The sequence below is a fragment of the Lampetra fluviatilis genome, chromosome 41 (assembly GCF_964198595.1).
Source record: "Lampetra fluviatilis chromosome 41, kcLamFluv1.1, whole genome shotgun sequence".
Classification (NCBI taxonomy): domain Eukaryota; kingdom Metazoa; phylum Chordata; class Hyperoartia; order Petromyzontiformes; family Petromyzontidae; genus Lampetra; species Lampetra fluviatilis.
Window position 1 is genome coordinate 8996390 of NC_136315.1, and position 17876 is coordinate 9014265.

At 50.2% G+C, this 17876-nt stretch overlaps 1 protein-coding gene across 2 annotated transcripts in view; it reads right to left on the minus strand.

Annotated features, from left to right (window-relative positions):
- Positions 1 to 1008: 1008 nt before the first annotated feature.
- The window catches only part of ZSWIM8 (zinc finger SWIM-type containing 8), a 106708-nt gene continuing 89840 nt past the window's right edge, over positions 1009 to 17876 (minus strand). Inside the window, exons 20-27 of one of the 2 annotated variants that reach the window (XM_078875487.1) lie at positions 16668 to 16891; positions 14993 to 15709; positions 14230 to 14401; positions 12951 to 13181; positions 11760 to 11882; positions 10460 to 10647; positions 2290 to 9424; positions 1009 to 2235 (exon numbers count right to left, since the gene is read on the minus strand). In XM_078875487.1, coding sequence (XP_078731613.1) covers positions 9218 to 9424; positions 10460 to 10647; positions 11760 to 11882; positions 12951 to 13181; positions 14230 to 14401; positions 14993 to 15709; positions 16668 to 16891 — 1862 coding nt within the window. In that variant the 3' untranslated portion in view covers positions 1009 to 2235; positions 2290 to 9217. Of the gene's footprint in view, positions 2236 to 2280; positions 9425 to 10459; positions 10648 to 11759; positions 11883 to 12950; positions 13182 to 14229; positions 14402 to 14992; positions 15710 to 16667; positions 16892 to 17876 lie in introns of both variants that reach the window. The other variant, XM_078875488.1, reaches the window with a different exon arrangement.

Sequence of the window (17876 nt, forward strand, 5' to 3'; positions counted from 1 at the left end):
CGTGATTTAATTCAGTTGTTTTCATTTATTTTATTAGATTTTTTTACCTACGTGACTTTTCCGAAAAAAAACCAGCGTATGAATCCTTGCAGTCACGAAAGCTTCAAATCTAGAATCAAATTTAGAAGTCACTGATACTCCAGGCTCCGTGACCATTGAACAACATCCTGTGCACGGGCACTCCATGACTTTTAAAATCGATGAAGATGGGACCCCCACCAGCATGACGTGACCCCTCCGCCATCAATTCTTCAGAGCTAAAATGTTCCTTGAGCCGAGGCGGCTTCAGAAATGTTTTCTCTTCCACCCGCAAAAGGAGCAAAGTTGAAACGTCAAACAGGAGGGGGAACCGAAGTCCGTCCGCGGGAGATGAAGGTACGGCCGTGCGAAAACACAACGCGGACATTGTTGAAGGGAATCCACACGGATAAAAGTGTGCCTTAAAATCCATAAAACACTCCAGTGTTCCTCATTGCAAGTCCCACGGGTTACTGGCGGCCCCTGGTGACCTGTAGTGCGTCCCCCGACGATCCACAGGTGAAAACCCAATTATGTTAAACGTGTGGCGGCCCTCACTGACTCTGTCTTCTCAGACCCCCCCCCCCTCAAATATGACGTCACAAAGCTCTGCCCCCCCCCCCAAAAAAAGAAAACATGCTTCAAATCGCTTTAAACTATTGTCATTGTCGTGCGTATTTAATGTGGCGCTGCACTCTTATGTTGTAGGATAAAACAATTATTAAAGTCTATTTAATTAAGTAGAACGTGTTTATATTTATTTAAAGTTGCGCATTTTGATGTGACGTCACATTTCTCAACCCCCCCCCCCACCTCGTCACACATCGTCAAAAATGTCTGACCCCCCCCCCCCCTCCTCCCCCCTAGGTGCGTGACGCCATTTATGGACGGCCCCATAACGGCGAAAGTTCCCGACCCCCGTCTGAAAATTAGTGAACACTGTAATACTCCAGTTGTGATAAAACACACAAGCACACAGTTTGAGAAATGTTGAATTTTATTTCATAAAGTAATTTGATACATTTCCTAAACAGGTTGGAGGAAAACGGCTCAACACATCTCTACGATAACAAACCAACAGAGAAATGAAACAGGGTTTTACACGTTATCATTTTGTATAAAACGATCAAAGTAAAGTCAGGTTGGAGGTAACGGAGACTGTCCCTCTCGTCGGTCCATTCCGTTCCGCGCACAACCACTCGCTTGCCTAAACTGATTTTCTGCACACACAAACAAAGCATGGAACCTTTACCAGTTTGTTTACAAAGTAGAAATATACAAGAAAAAAAGCAATACACATAGGAATGTTATAAACACTGCAAGTCTAAAAAATAATGAAACATTAAACACAATTACTCAATGAATAAGCAATAATTTTTTTTTCTAATTTTTTTTTTCACAATTATTTTAACGTTCCGGCAATTATAGTTTTATTATATGAAGAATTATCACCCACTTCCACTCATAGCTGCTTAATATTTTTTCAAAAAAATAACACTTTGTACTTTAAGGGAGAAAATAACAAATTGTTGCAATACAAATTCTTTCCCCGTAATTGTTGTTAGTTTTGTGGAGAAGGTTTTTGAAATTTTATTTTAGAAAGTAACGAAACGGCAGTTGTAAATCCTGTGGTATAAGTTGTCATAACTGTCTCACCCTTCAAAGAAAAAAAAAACAATCATTACCCCTCCTTTCACACCCGATATTTTATACGTGCCACCTGATTTCATGTCAGTCACCAATGGCCACCGTGGGGAAAGGAGACGCGATCATTGGGTTACCTTGCTTCGGGCTCGGCAATAACCCCTTAAGGGGGTTTTACACGGCCAAAAGCAGGCGATCCTGCCGAACACACGTATATAACCCAACAAAAACGTGGTAACGGAATCAAATCGTCACCACACCTAAACAGCAACACCCAAAAATAAATGCACCGTCAGCATGCGTTCAGAAAAGGGGGGGAGGGGGGAAAGACGACACAAATCCGAAATCGTTAAAACGATGATACAAAAATATCGACTTAATGTTTTTACGAACATCTCCCATGCTCAATTCCTTTTAAGTCACGGTTTCTTCCGAGTCGTTGTTATTTCTTGTGTCCTTCTCTTCGTCCTTCCTCGCATGGGAAAATAAAGCACCTTGCGTCGTTCTTGTTGTTAATACGTAACGGGCCGGGGCACGGTTTGCAAGGCGTGGAAAGAGGAACTCCCTCCCCACCTCCTCCACCTCCTCCACCTCCTCCACCTCCTCCACCTCCTCCACCTCCTCCACCTCCTCCACCTCCTCCACCTCACCCCCAGCCATTCGCGGCCGTGGTTAGAATCGAGGTTACAAACACAAATGCTACTCCCCCCCCACTTCTGCCCGACACCACACAAAAACACACCGACTCAATCGTTGGCCGTCTCGACACCGGCGGGGAGATGGAGAGAGAGAGAGTTCCAGTTTACTTTAACCACCTGCGCGGTTCCTGACGCCAATTTTGACATTTCTCAGTGAGCCAGTGCGTGTGGACCCCCTTTGCCAGTTCAAACGGATCGCGCGCGGGGTCGTTCAGCTGTGGCTACGAGCAGGGGGTGCGCGCTAACAGTGTTTCGATGAGAAATGCCTCGAATGAAAAGTAAACAAGAAAAAAAAGACGCAGATATAAACGCGTCCACTCAGACGGTCATTTGCTCCGACGTGTTGAGAATTGCGTAAATTAACGATACGCGGGAGAGTGGGGGAATTGTTGCTAACAAAGCCACGTGGTCAAATTTAAATGGAGTTTTCACGCGTTTGAACACAATCCTCAGTATGCACACAAACACAACAACACTCGCGTTGTGTGCATCGGATAGGGGTGTAACGATGCGTGAACTCCCTCGACTGTCATTGATTCTAAGGCTCGAGATACGTGTAACAAATTGCTTGTAGAATCGACACTTGGCAATTCATGCGCTCTACGCAGTGAGATGGAATCCACCCCAGCAAGCTACGAGAGGTGCTACCATTCACCGAACAAAGTTGAGAGTAGTTCATTGCTCAAATTGCAAAGATTCTGAATCAAATTGCGACCTTGAATCACAAGCAATGATGCAATGGCAAGGCGTCTTAAGTTACGTGAAACTGTTTGCATTACATTTCTCTCTGAACAGTTGAGCAAATTTAGTTTTAAATGCCTAGTTTTAGGGTCCCCAATCTGTAAAGAGAAACACACGAGGGCTATATTAGCACAACTGGTGGCGCCCTCCATGAGTCACCTCGCTCGCAAGAAATACAAATCTTCCTTTCTCAATCACTGCATCCTGAACACAACTAAGGACCTGCAAAAACACCTCTCCTGCACTCGAGAGGGATACATTTTCTAAAGCTGGTGTATCTGTTTAATGCCGACTTAGATAAAAAAAAACATTTTAATTCGAGAATAAAATCTATTTTTGTAAAGGGCCGGGTTGGGTTACATCAAGGTGAGGCAAGGACACGGTCGAAATGAATCCAACACGAGGCGGCGGCGGGGCAAGCAGCCGGCAAGAAAAAGCAGGAGGGGACGGGAGGAGAGATTTGGCGGGAAAGGAGTCGTGAAGAGGAACTTTCTAGAACCACTTCGGGGGGGACAGGGGTTTGTGACGTGTGACCAGGGAGTTCCGACGGGAAGGCTTCTGACGAGTGCCTGTGTGTTGTAGTGTGAGGAACTCCAATCAGTCGGCCTCAAACGAGCACCTGGTGCAAGTGTGCAGTAAACAGGCAGACCAGGTGTGCCGTGCCGGCCGACATTACTGCTTGCTAACAGCACTTTCCCCAGCAGTCTGTTAAAGGCGATACACGGGGGATATTGTCTTAGGAACTCCAATAAAGTTCTTCCCTGAAGTTTGCCTCAAGTGAACTCCGTTTCGCAACTCATAAACCCAGTGGCACTCAAAACGATCGTGCACGCGTGCCATCTCTATATAGACACCCTTCCTTTTCAAGCTGCGTTATTGACGGATGTGTTGAGTTCTTTTTTTTGTGTGTGCCTCGTGTGAAGCTGCTACGGACAAAGGAGGGTTCTGTTTCCGCAAGAGGACGCTGCAATTACACAAGACGCGCACTTTTTTTGTTTTTACAGCCTCACACAAGACAACCGCCCAGTCACTAACACACTTCACGAATAGCACGTGGTGGCCACGACACACAACGACCCGGGCTGCAAAATCAGCCAAACATTTCACCGGTTGCGCAACCTGTTATTGCAGCGCCTTAAGCTTTCAAAGCAACTGGACCTCTCTGCTTGTCACATGAGGAGGAATATTCCGACCCAATGTACCACACTGTCGCTACACCTGAAAATGCACTTTGTCGCTGTAATCATGAGGTCTTGTGTGGTGTGAAGCCGACTGTCCTGTCCTATAACCTCCTTCAAGTACCATAATGTATGGTACAGCCGAGTAGAATCGAGTCTGCAAATTAGAAATAGATGTGCGAGCAATTCACTCAGTGGCGATTTAAAATTAATGGTCACGATTCCACACGACAATATTGTTTTTGTCTCGTAGGTTACTGTCCGTTTTCTCGGTTGTCACCTCATCTCGTAGTGGTTACGTGTTTCGTACGGTCTCGTCCGTCGTGACGTGTACCGTCCGTCGTTTTCTTCAGTATCGTTCAGTCGTCACTCTTAGCCGAAAGGCTCACGAGCACGTTATCTGGATATAATTTGCATACTTCGCAAAATAATCTCTTCTCAGAATACGCGAGTCGACACACCACGGGGGGGGGGGGGGGGGGGTACAAGCTGATTTTAAACGGGGGACCAGGTCATTCATCACTTGCCTCTGCTGCCCACTGATGGCATTGCTCTGGGGTTTGCCGCCCGCGGTTCAAATTAAAAGCGTGGGACGTTGAAAGGCTGCTGCGAATTTGAGAAAAAGAGAACTCTCTTTTCGTGTCATCTCCAGCAAGTTAAGATGCAGAAACCACCTCGTGTCATGTGCTTTTCAAATGGACAATCCCATTTTTTTCCTTCAATGTATTAATTAGTATTGTGTTGTCTTGTTTTTCATCCTGGTTTGTTTGGGTTTGGTATCGATCTTGTCCGAATGACGTACAACAAAAAGACAAAAACACAATCAGGCACGCGTATGTGCCACGTACAATTATGATGGTTCCGCAAGAAGCATTCAATATGCAATGTACGAAATGGCACGTTTTGTGATGACATTTGGTGCTTTTAAAGATCATGCAGCAATTAACTTTAGCCGTGATGTAAACAACACACGTTGACCCAATTTGTATACACAAACCATTCTTAGTTAATACCAATTTTAAAGAAATCCTGCCTCTGAAAACTAAATTTGATCCCCTACACCTAATCACAAACCTCATATCGTAGTGACATTCACTACATGTACTTGCCTGTGGCCTGACAATCATTGATTTCCATGTCAGTCCATGGACGTTGAGCATTTTAACATAAAACATATCAGTCAGCAAAGCACACTGCTAAATGTATCCAGGAATTGGCTGCAAACGGGGAAATATTCAGACCAAAATGTAGCATGTAATATATTTTTACCCATTCATATTTTATACAATTTTTTAATCTTGGGAATCACGAATAGCCACTCGACATTAAAACCAGGCTGTCACGTGCAAACCGCTATCATTTGCAGGATCGGCAAGAGCAAATTGTAGGGAATGTCAGATGGGACCAAGAGTGATGTATGGTTAGAGCCTGCGATGTCGGGTCATTTCTGACCACGCCGAATGGTTCTGCGGAGCAAGTTGGGTACGTAGTTAGCTCCGAATCAGACCACGCTTCGACGTGTAACAAAATGCCAATTGCGCAACGTGTACATCAATTTGGTGACCGAAAATATTTTGGAGAATGGGAAATGTCACGTTTGAAGACCATCCACGTTATCCGGAAAAACACACCAACTCCAGGAATGTTCCATTTTAGCCGCGGCTGCTGCCTATGTTTTCGCGGGCTGTGCCGTATCGAACTCCGGCGTGTTTTCGGGTCGTACCGCGTGTTTTATCAGGCACGATGACCGGGACGCTCATCTCCAACGTGCTGAAACGTCGGACATCACGCCATGCAAAACACGCAGTACGAACACGAAGACACATCGGAGAGCAGAGCGGTGGGTTAAACTAAACAGGCAGTAGGACCACACCAAACCAGAGCAAGGCCAAACCTGGAACTACAGAGGAGAAATGCCATTTAAAGAAATAATCAACGTGCACGTGCCAAGCAGAGCTACGTGCGCGATAACAAAATTAGCAAACGGAAAACGAGTTAATGGGTCAATAGGTGTCGGAGCAATGTCTGCTCCCAATCAACATTTGTTAAAAAAAAAAAGGTGGGCATAAGCAAAATAAAACGAATTTGCAGAGGAAACTTTCTGCCTCATTCATTTGTTCAAACACAATCCGACGATACAGCGTGCAATTGCAACTGCTTGACCTACGGATTATTGTCGTCAAGCGATGGACATGACTGAACTTTCGGTGAAGTTACGGGAGAGGGTGGTGACCACCTCGTGCCTCATTACCAGCAACACTCCACCTCCCAACGTGTGGTTAAATATAAACCCACGTAGGTAAGGAACTTAAAACACTGAAGACCATGGCCTTGGGGAGCTGGAGGCTGGGATCTCTGTCCCCCAACCACCCCGAGGGGGAGAGGGGAGCCTCTCCGCCTAGATGTATACATTAAATTAATGCGTACGCAAACAACAATATATGCATGAGTAGAGTTCCCTGAGTGCTGGGCAATGGAATGGCGTTCTCACGTCAATGTTCGGAGCGTGAATAACTAACTTCCTTGTTGATCTCATCATCGACCACAATCTGACGAGACAGCGTGTAATTGCAATGAAGCTCTTGACGTAGGGATTTTTGTATCGTGGTGATGGGCATAATTGGACAGTTATCACTACCACTCACCACATCAGGTGTGGCTAAATATAAACCCTTTTGGGGTTTTCTATCTCCAGTATACGAGGACAAACAGCAGTCACCCTTGAAACTTGCTTCTTGTCAAGGGCGCTGGCAAACGTGAGCAGAAAAGATGTGTTTGATGTCCTTTGCTGAGACGGTCTGTTCCATTTTAAAAACTAATCACAAAACGGAGCTGCGTATGGAAACTCGTATATGTATTTAAATCATCGATACAAATTAAAACCTGGATCTGGAGATATTTATGTGCTGGGTTTGTTGTTGTATTTAAAAAAACCCATAAATGGTAAAATGTTATCATTCAGAATTCATTTAAATTCTGACAACCTTCACACTTACAAAAATGTTTCGTATATGTCTTTTTGTTACTGGTTCTCCACGGGGATTTACGAGCTGAACTCAGCCAAAGCGAGCCACCCGACAGCAGACGGATGATTTAAACGTCACACGCTGTGTTATTCCCAAATGGACACAGCGCACCACTCTTCCCTACCGAGCACTCAAATACAGCGGTCGAAACTCACGATGTTTGCCCGAACCTTGTTAACAACCATGACGGCGTGCCGCCGACATCTGGGTTCGTATGAAAAACGTTTGTTTAAAAAGACGCTACACCTGCAAGCGTTGATACCAAACTACAATGGGTTATGAGTCTTTGTAAACAAAGTGTCATGCTAATGATTGGAAAAATGGGACCCACACCACTTTTTTTGGCTGGGAAGATGAAAATTCGTTTTTAAAAGATTTCTTACACAAATTGTGAATGCGTAAACTTGTTGACAAAACAAAGCAAGCCACGTGCCTTTCTCACTTGCTAAAGAATATACTTTCCATCCACGACGGTGGACCTGTCGAGGTGGAATCATCGCTTCAAACTCTCAACTCACGAATGGAAGGTCATGAGCGACCTAGCCTAGTCAGGGGTCAACTCAGCCCATCGCACCTCCTCTGTGGCCGAAATAATCTCCAACACTTTCTGGAATTGACAAAAAGTTGAGGGTCCCTTGACATGGAAACATGTAATTTCCACAGCTGGTTGAGGACCACCGATGAACATGTGTGTCGTCTCACATGAACATGTATGCCACCTCGTGCCAGCTAGTATGGGCAGTGGGAACACCCTTTGGCTGTGACTTGACTTTGAATGATGATATGCAGAGTTTGGGTGAGTATACCGCAAGTTGCAGGCTCTACACACAACCTGGTAGTTTTTATTGCATTTTGTACTTCTGCCGAAGGGTCTGAGCAACAATCCAATTGATTAACCACGCTGGTTAAGCTTCATAATTACAAAAACAAATCAAAGAAAACAAAATCACAATACTCGAGGCCATGGACGTGTATTGGAAGAAACAACGAACGAAGAAAAAATATATATACGCCAATTTGCAGTGAGCTCGTCCAAACACCGCTACCCTCGGCAAACAAACTGCACGGGAGGGGGGGGGGAGGAGGACAGCATCAGGATCACACAGACAGACCTGGTAAGGATTATGAAACGGAGCAGGTAGCCAAGACGTTGGACGGACTCACAAGGGAGACAACTCCCGGAGACGGGAGGCAGACGAGTGGTGGGCGTCAGGCGGGGCAGCAGCGCCCCTTGGCTGCCGGGCTCGGCAACGGGGGACAGGAGTCGTCGCGGGCGAGAACGTGCCATTAGCACGCCGACGTGCAGATCGGCGCACGGCCGAGGGCAGCGACGCAATGCCGGCGCGCATCTCGGCCCGTTCCGTCGACCGGACCCGCCGCACGGGGGCAGACGGTGTTGGTGTTTTTGGGCTTGCGAGGGGGGGTGGTGGGGGGGGCGGACAGACCGCAGCCGCCGGTCTGACCGTAAAGCCGTCACATCAGTGCAGCGCACGCCACCTGCGTTAGTCCTGACCGCAATTCGCCGAGCGTCGATGCGTTTGCTTGGTGGGCGCCAGGCAGGAAAGGCGATCTTGGGAATCCATCGTAACACATCAAGGGGGCGGCACCGGTCGAAGGTGACAGCGGATGAAGATGGTGGCTGGTAGCAGATGAAAGGGGTGGCAGTGCATGACGTGTAAGTGGCAGCTGTTGCTGAATGTGGGTGGCACTGAATGAAAGGGGGCAACACTGCGACAAAGGGCAGCACTGCACGAAAGGGGCGGCACAACTGAGTAAAGGTAGGTGGGGGGAGGGGGGGAAGGAGTAGCGGTACTGGATGAAGCCAATACTGCCAGGAATTATTGACAGCGGCCCACAGTCCAGCAGGCGAGCAGCATTAGACGCAGACCGGAGCGACGGGGGGGGGTGCCCGTCACGCAGTGTACGTGGCCATCTCGGCGAAGATGCGCTGCCACAGCTCCTTCTTGCAGTACTTGGAGCGGCGCAGGCCCTGCAGCACCTCATTGAACTGCACCATGCCGACGGGCGTGAGGCAGAAGGCGGCCCTCGCGCTGCAGATGAGGCTCACAAAGTCGTCGTAGTCCGCCGGGCTGATGTGGTACAAGCGATGCTCGATGCACTGCACAAAGACAAAAGATCCCCCATGTAGCCTTTAATAGACTGCTAGCTGCTAATCCTGCATACTGCATAGGCATAATATGACTTTGAAACCCCCCCCCCACCGCCTACGCATTCCACAAGTAGTGACTAATCCCATATCTGCATTTCCCATAAATATGCTAAATTCATCTTGATATGCAAATTCCTTTGTCAAGGCGCCCCTTCCACCCCTCCAACCCAGCTTAAATATACGCTGCCAAGCCTGGTGGTGCCCATTCAGACGCTGTCTTTCCGACAGACCTGTTCTTCACCTGAGGACAGCTGCTTGCGTTGTGGCCGAAACGTCGTGAGAATTATTTTATTATGTTTTATTTTTATTTTATTATTTCCCTTCTACGTGACTTTACCGAAAGAACCAAGAAGAAGACTGCTAGCAATCATCTATGGCGTCCGGCATGGCACACGAGAGGGTGGTGATGTTGCACGCAGTGAATGAGTTATGAGCACAACCCCCCCCCCCCGCGTCTGGCCCTGCTTGTCCCCAAGCCGGAGTTAGATGCCTTATTAGGCCAGCGTATCACTCTTTGGTTCCGGCTTGGCACAGCAAATCGCCAGTGGAAAACCAACCATGCTGAAAGGGCCTTGTGCTGGCTGGGCTGGGCTATGCCAGCGCCACAGTGGCGAGACGTTAACAACTTCACCTGGAATACAGGAGGTCGAGGGTTCGATCCCAATCCCTGATGCCTCTATATTTGGAGTTTGAATGTCTCTCCCCTGTGGTTGCATAGATTTTTATCTGGGTCCTCCCGTTATTCCCTCCACATTTAGAAACGTGAGTGTTTGGCGGCTATACATTTCCACACGTGATAAGCCACTTTGCTGAGCTATCATTTGTGGCCGGGTCGCTTCTGAAAAATTAGCTACATAGCTCAGTGGGGGCTTTATCTGGTGAGATAAAAAAAAAATTGTTCAAAAAGTTTGAAAAGGGGGCACTGAAGCCTATGAAGGGGATCCGTGTCTTTTGTGATGCACGGGTTGGCAGCCCCCACCGCACCTGTCTGTACGTCTGCTGGCAGCGCTGAACGAGCTGGCTGAGCGCGGGCGAGCGCAGGTGCCCGTGCAGGTTGGCCGGGTTCTGCCTGGACAGGTGCTGCACGGCTTCCAGGATCAGCTCCTGCAGCACGAACGGACTCAGGAGGCCCTTGGCGGCGCCCATGCAGAACTGGTGCACGTGGCTGATGCCTGTGGGGCCGGGGGGCGCGGTGGTGGTGGGGGGACACACAGACGGCACAAGGGTTAAAGAGCGGACGACAGCCGGCAACAGCTCTGTGCAGCACGCAAGCGCACCCCGCGTTACAATCTAGGACTCCAGGATGACTGCGGTTGTGGTCAATGCTGCGATTGTCGTTTTTGTCAAGGTCATGGTTTCCAGAGAAATCGTGAATTTGAAAGAGGCCGAGTGAAATCTTTGCACCTCGGCTGTGAATTCTTTTGATCGTGCCTTGCCAGTGAATTTTGCTTAAAATGACCGTGCCAAAATCATCGCCTTTGCCACGTTCGATTGACAAAGTTACGGATCATCCAGCAGTCAACATATGAATGAGTATAAAAAAAATGTCGAGAATTGTAAGCAGCTTATACTGCTTCCTACCCCCCTCCCCTCCCCCCCTTGGATAAAGAGCACTTCAAAATTTCGCGAACACGTTCATCAGATTTAACCCTGTAGTACGGTATTGCTCATGACACGCATTCATAATATTGAACGATCCCTTGCAGAACAATCCTAGAATTTCCACAAAGCCAAAGTGTATTTCTATCTAAACAAGCATGGGTTCACACCCGTACATATACCCTACATGCCCACAATACTGTTGACAGAATGAAAGTGCAAATACGTTGTTATTATTGAATCACTTCGGGTGTGACAATAATGACAATTCACTAACTCGTCAAGCGGATCAATCGTTACATCCGTTATCCTATGTTATAACTCTGGATATGCATGTATGTATCTATATTGAACTTCGTTCGCACCGCACGTAGCCAGCCGTGCTCATCCGGGGTGCGAAATCGGACAGATCGATATACAAAATTAAATCAAAACCCACACAGACAATCAGGGCAAGAGCTAATCTTTGATCAGAACACGCTGCGATTCACGCGCGGTCAGTTGGCACGATCGCCGTGTGAACCGTCAGTTGCACCCCCTTAACCCCGACATTGTATCTTGCTTGATCTGCCCTGGCTTCGTGTGCGAGTGAGCGCGCGCGCGCGTGTGTGTGTGTGGAGGGGGGTTTGGAGGGGGTGGGGGCAGAGGGAGGCGCGCGGTAGGGCGGAGCGTGGGGCAGGCGTACCGAGTTTGACGGCAAGGCCAAGCAGCCACTTGACGTCCTCTGTGTAGGGTGGGCTGCGCGAGAAGATGTTGTTGGGGTGGTCGTTGTGCGCTCGCCGTCCCAGCATCCCCAGCGCGAGCATCCCTGAGCAGACGCAGGCAGACGCAGACAGACGCAGGCAGACGCATGCAGACGCAGGCAGACTCGCACGATGCCAACCACGCCTCGCCCGCTCCCCCCATTTAGTTTCGTAGGCAACAAAAAGACAAGAGGCTTTACACCCTTTCCGGCAAAAATACAGGAGGTGCTAAGATGATCAAACACCAAATAGACACCGATAGCGAGGCATCAAGTCGGCATTAACCACACACGCTTGCGGTAAAACGTGCAAACAAACGTGCTTTGACAGTGAACGCATTGTCTTTGAAAATGATCGGCCTACTGCAGAGATGGCCTCCTTCATGGCCATGTCGCACCACCAGCGTTAAAACTCTAGAATGCCAAAAGGCAGCCAGCACAAAGGCAATGCAAATATCAAAGTATAAATAGCTCGGAGTGTTTAACACGTCGGCTTTCGTGACCAATATCATCCAGTTATATCTTCACACTCGTATTATTGCTTGAAAGGGTAAAGCCTATTCGTTATTCATAATTGTGATACCGTCGTATATGTCGGCTATATTTGCAAGTGATTTAGCACAGAAGGTGACGGGGCCACCAGTGGCAATGTCCACGCACGACACCAGGTGCTCTTTGAGCCCCAGGACAGGTTCAAGTACCACTCGCGACTGGCGTCATCCGTGGACAAGAATCGAACTCGGATCACCGGAACTGTATCACGCTGTACTAGCCACCACAGCACCACTCCCCATCATAAAGTCAAAGATCTCCTGGATAGCCTAGCAAGGCCGTTGGGGCAAGTGCTGTTAGCGAGCTGCTATGAAGCCAGGCACGGCACACGAAGGGGTGGTTTGGCAAGCATCATGCTCAGCTGACGTTATTTCGCCGAGTGCTACCCACACTAGGTACTCATTTAAGTACGAGTTGAGCAATGGGAGAGGCTCACGACAGCTGCGGACACCATCCTCCTACGTGGCCAGGAATCAACTGGGGTTAACGGGTTCATAGTGCAGCGCAAGAACTATTACCCACTGCAGCAGCAATCCTCATTAAGCATAAACACGCACATTCACCGTGGCCACCCTCGCTCACCGACTCTGTAGGCGGACAGTAGGTGGAGCAGGCCTTGAGGGCTGACCACCACCTGTTGCTGTTGCTGCTGCTGCTGTTGCTGCTGCTGCTGCTCGTCACCCGCCAGCGTCTGCGTTCCAGCGGGGGGTGCCTGTGGCGGGGGGGCGGCTTGCGACACTGGCGGCAGCGTCTGCAGGGTCGGCCCGGAGAGCAGCTGGAAGGACGGCCCAGTCTGCACGGCTCCAAACGCCACTGTCGACGGGAGACGAGCGTTTGGGGTTAGCCCGCGCGCACGTGCGTGTGGCCTGTGCGCGATGTTCCTCGCGGTGAGTAAACGATTCATTTCGATTAATCTTGTGCTCACGATCCCAGCCATGTGTGTTAGAAAGGATTACATACGATCTGTGATTTGATGACGGCATCGCCACACCGTGCAGGTGGTCACTGACATGGATGGTTGATCCCACTTCATCACGTGGATCAGTGCAAGTTGGTGAAAGGGAGTGGGGCGATTACAGGACCAGTTCAGACACAACCCGCCACTGATGTTAGTCGTAACCCAGAACTCAAAACTCAGGGCCCAGGGCTCATTGCTTAGCGTGCTAACCATTGCGCCACCGCTCCCGCCTCCAACAGTCATTTACATGGTGGTTTATGTTTGTAATCATCGTGCACAGATGGTGTATGTGTCAGCAATCAAAGTGTACAGGGCGCTTTAATTCTAGATTTGAAGCTTTCGTGACTGCAAGGAATCATCTTCTTAGGTTTTTTTTCTCGGTAAAGTCACGTAGGGCGCTTTAAGTTAGTATTCAGTGTATAGTTTGGTATATGCCATCGTAATATTATTGGTTTAGCCAGTAGTACACGTGATGGTATACACGTGAGTAAGGTTTGGTGTTAAGTGTTAGCGAGCATCGTGATATCCACAACGGTGTGTCTGGTGTAAGAGGGGAGCGGTAGTGTAGCAGTTAGCGCGCTGCGCTACGAATCCGGCGACCAGAGTTCGATTCCCGCTCACAGCCAACACCAGTGACGATTATCCGAACCGATCCTGGGCCTCCCGTATGTCGACTCAGCCTAAAATGAGTACCTGGTGTAGTACCTGGTGTAGTGTGTAAACATCACCACCAGAGAGACAAAGGCGGCCGGGCATGGTGCTGGCCACCCACCCCTTCGTGTGCCATGCCGACCTTCATCGGTGCTACTCGCTAACAGCACTTGCCCCAACAGTCTGTTTAGGCTCTACGGGGGCTCCGTGTCTTTTGTGCGAGTGTCAGCGGTGACCCAGGCGTCTCCTTGCCGGGCGTCAGCTGCAGCCCGGCGTCGGGCTGGTAGGCGTGGTGCACCGCCACCTGCGGCACCGTCTGCATGGCCACACCGGGCAGGGGCATGGGAGGCGTGGGCAGAGATGGGTGGGGCCCCCCAGCCCCCGTGTACTGGTACTGCGCCGGCAGGAACGCTGGGTGGATTCCCTGGAGAACAACAAAAACGACAATAAAATGTCTCTATCCACAATCATCATTTCAAAATAACGGGGAAAAAAACAAAGCATGATCAGTCCGCGGGAGAGTTTAAAATTAGCGACGTGACGTTTTTGAAGCGACACAGCAAGATATCACATGGCGCATGCGATGCGTGAAGTTGCACACGATGGTGTCACCAGGAATGATGTCATCTGGAGGGAGCGCACAATGTGTGACGTCATCGCCGGGAAGGAAAATCCTTTTAGAGACGGTCTTTTGTCACCAAGTGTTGGGCAACTGCCGCACCTCCGATTACCCCGGTTGGCTACGGATGGTGCGAAAGAAGTTGAACATACATACAACCCTGCGCAATATGCCCAGTTTTCTGTCGGGTAATTCCCCAACAGCCATGCGGCTTTGGACTAAAATTGTATTTACTTTTGGATCGCCTCTATGAGAGTAATCATGGGCCTCCCATACCTCCGATTAGCATGATTGACTACGTACCGTGCAAAAGAAGTTCAACATACATACAAAAGACAGACTGCTGTGACAGGGAGAAGATCATGCGGACGGGCCAGACGATGGTATCCATGTTACCTGAGGGTACCCAGGTGTGGGGGGCGGCTGGAAGATGGCTGCCACATGCTGGATGGCGTGCCGATGGCCCACGTACTGCGCCGTCGGGTACATGGGCAGATGGTGGTGGTGGTGATGCGCCACCGCGATGGCCGTGGGTCCCGGCTGCGGCCCTGGCGCAGGCAAGGCTGCGTACGACGCAAACGCGGCCTGCTGCTGCTGCTGTTGCTGCTGCTGTTGCTGCTGCTGGTGCTGCTGCTGCTGGTGATGGTGCTGCTGCTGTTGCTGCTGCTGGTGCATAACCGCGCCAGCTCGCTGCACGGTGGTCACGTGCCCACCCGGCTGCGCCTGGTACAGAGCCTGCACGGCCTGCGAGGGCGCCACCACAGCGTGGCAGCGCGAGGACGGCGACGGGGAGACCACGGCGGCGGCGGCGGACGAGGAGGAGGAAGAGGAGGGCGTCACGGCCGAGAAGGATACGGCGTGTGGGTTGCCACCACCCCTCTGCTGCTGCTGCTGCTGGTGGTGGTGGTGGCTGCCGGGCGAGTGCTCTCGATCCGCGTGGCGGTGCCCGTGCTCCGAGCCGCCGGCGCCGTCGCCACGCACGTGCCCGCCCAGCGTCTGCTCGTACAGCCAGTGCCACTGGTGCGCAACGTCGAAGAGGACCTCCGGGTAGACGCCGCCTCCCTTGGCTGCCTCCTCGACGGCCACGCACGCCTTCTCCAGCATCTGCGAGTCCTGCGAGACGGAGCGGCGGGAGGGGAGAGGCGAGTGTTGGAGCGGCGTCCGTGAGCGACGGTACCGTGGGCCGTCGTCGACTTGGGCGTGGCGGCAAGACTCAGGCAGGTGGTGGCGAGAGAGAATGGGGCGATAGGAGCGATTGGGATGAGGAGGATGAGGGAGACACGGAGATAAGAGAGACAAGAATCAGAATCTTTCTTCAGAGTCGAGGAATCCAATGAGCTATGAAGCTCTTTTTCAAAGACGTCCAGTAGGAAAAACTAAGTGGCTGGAGAGAGTGAGAGGCAGGAGACACAGAAAAAAAGAGACAGGGGCTGGATACATTGGGGAAAAAAGGAAAGCTGAAGCAATGTCATACAGAGAGGAGAGAGTAATCGGGAGGCGTGAAACACCGGGAAAAAGAAGACACTGCGTGGAGGGAAACACGAGGAGGTAGAGTTGAAGATGAGGAAAACCGTGAGAGGAACAGAGGACGAGGCAGTCGAACAGCATGGAGCAAGAGGGAGAACGGCGTCACCGGAAGTAAACAGACACGGAGACAAGGTGCGTGTGAAGGAGAGGAGACGCTCAGCATGAAGGGAGGCACAGGAAGATGGAACACTCACACGGTAAGGTGTAGAACACAGTGTAAGGTGTATAACACGGGGTAAGGTATGTAACACGGGGTAAGGTGAGGAACGCAGGGGAAAGGTGTGGAACACGGGGTAAGGTGTGTAACACGGGGTAAGGTGAGGAACACGGGGTAGTGTGAGGAACACGGGGTAAGGTGTGTAACACGGGGTAAGGTGTGTAACACGGGGTAGTGTGAGGAACACGGGGTAAGGTGTGTAACACGGGGTAAGGTGAGGAACACAGGGGAAAGGTGTAAAACACACGAGAGGTAGACGAAGCGGACGGCACAGCACAGCACGAGAGGGCGGCACTTGAGCGCCGCCCGTCCACACACGCACGGCACCTGCTCCTTGCACTGCAGCAGCGCGCGCTGGATCTCGTTGGGGTTGAGGGCGTGCGCGTGGGGCAGGCAGCTGAGCGCCAGCTCGGCGGCGGCGCGCACCATGTTGGGGTCGCGGGCGCGCGACGCCCGGTCGGCCAGCGAGGCCACCTCGGGCGGCGTCAGGTGACCATCCCAGCACTCCACCAGGATGTTGAGCGCCGCACTGCCGATCTCCATCGCCTGGCCTGCTCCCGCGCGCACATACGGGCACACACGCACCGCACATCAACACGGACGCCTCCTGTTGTGTTTTTTTTGTAAGCGTCACGTGTGCACGTTGCTTGAATGGACCCACGCTTGGACGGTAGGTGAACAAATAATAATAATGACATTTATAACACGCCAGATTTTGCAGATGTCAACAACTGAGCCAAGCTCAGGGCTGCTCGAAAGCCTGACTAGACAGATAAAGGCCTTAAGATGTTTCTTAAAAGTCAGAGTGCATTTGATGTTGCGGATGTGAGAAGGGACAGAGTTCCACACCGACGGGACGACAGCAGAGAACCGAGGTGAGGCTTTAACAGTCGAGACATTCCCGTTCTTTTTTTATAGACACCACGGACGTCAAAGTTGACTTGCAACGTTTTCTTACCTCCGTTTACCTCTGATCAGCACGGTTGACAATGTACGGTGCGAAAGAAGTTCAACAAACGTGCAGTGTTCCACCCTAACTCGAGGTCTATCCTTTGTCCGTCAACCTTCTGAGTGCCACTCCCAATGCCTGTGACAATTAACTCGCCTTCCACCATGCGGAACAGCATCCCACCCCTCTTACCGATCACGCCAAGAACACTTTTCTGCAATGTCATATTCTAAACATGCAATTTGCTTAGTCTATCTGGCCATTAAGTTCTTGGCATTCTCTGTTTGAGCCTAAATTGAAAAGCCAGGATCTTATTTTAAGTAATAATATGTTTTGCAACATTCATTAAGTGGCTGTCAATCAATGATAACTTCCCCATGTTCACTTGAGCATGAAGACAATTTCACTTTTCAGGGATGCAGCTTACCAATTAACAAAGTAGTCCCGTGTGGATAATAGGTTAATATGCCTTTGAAATCAATACACAACGCTCTAAATTAAGGATGCTTCATTACATCGCGCAAGTATGCCGTTAAATTAAATCTAAAGTCATTGTGCACTGCTTGGACCTGGCCCATCCAAACTCA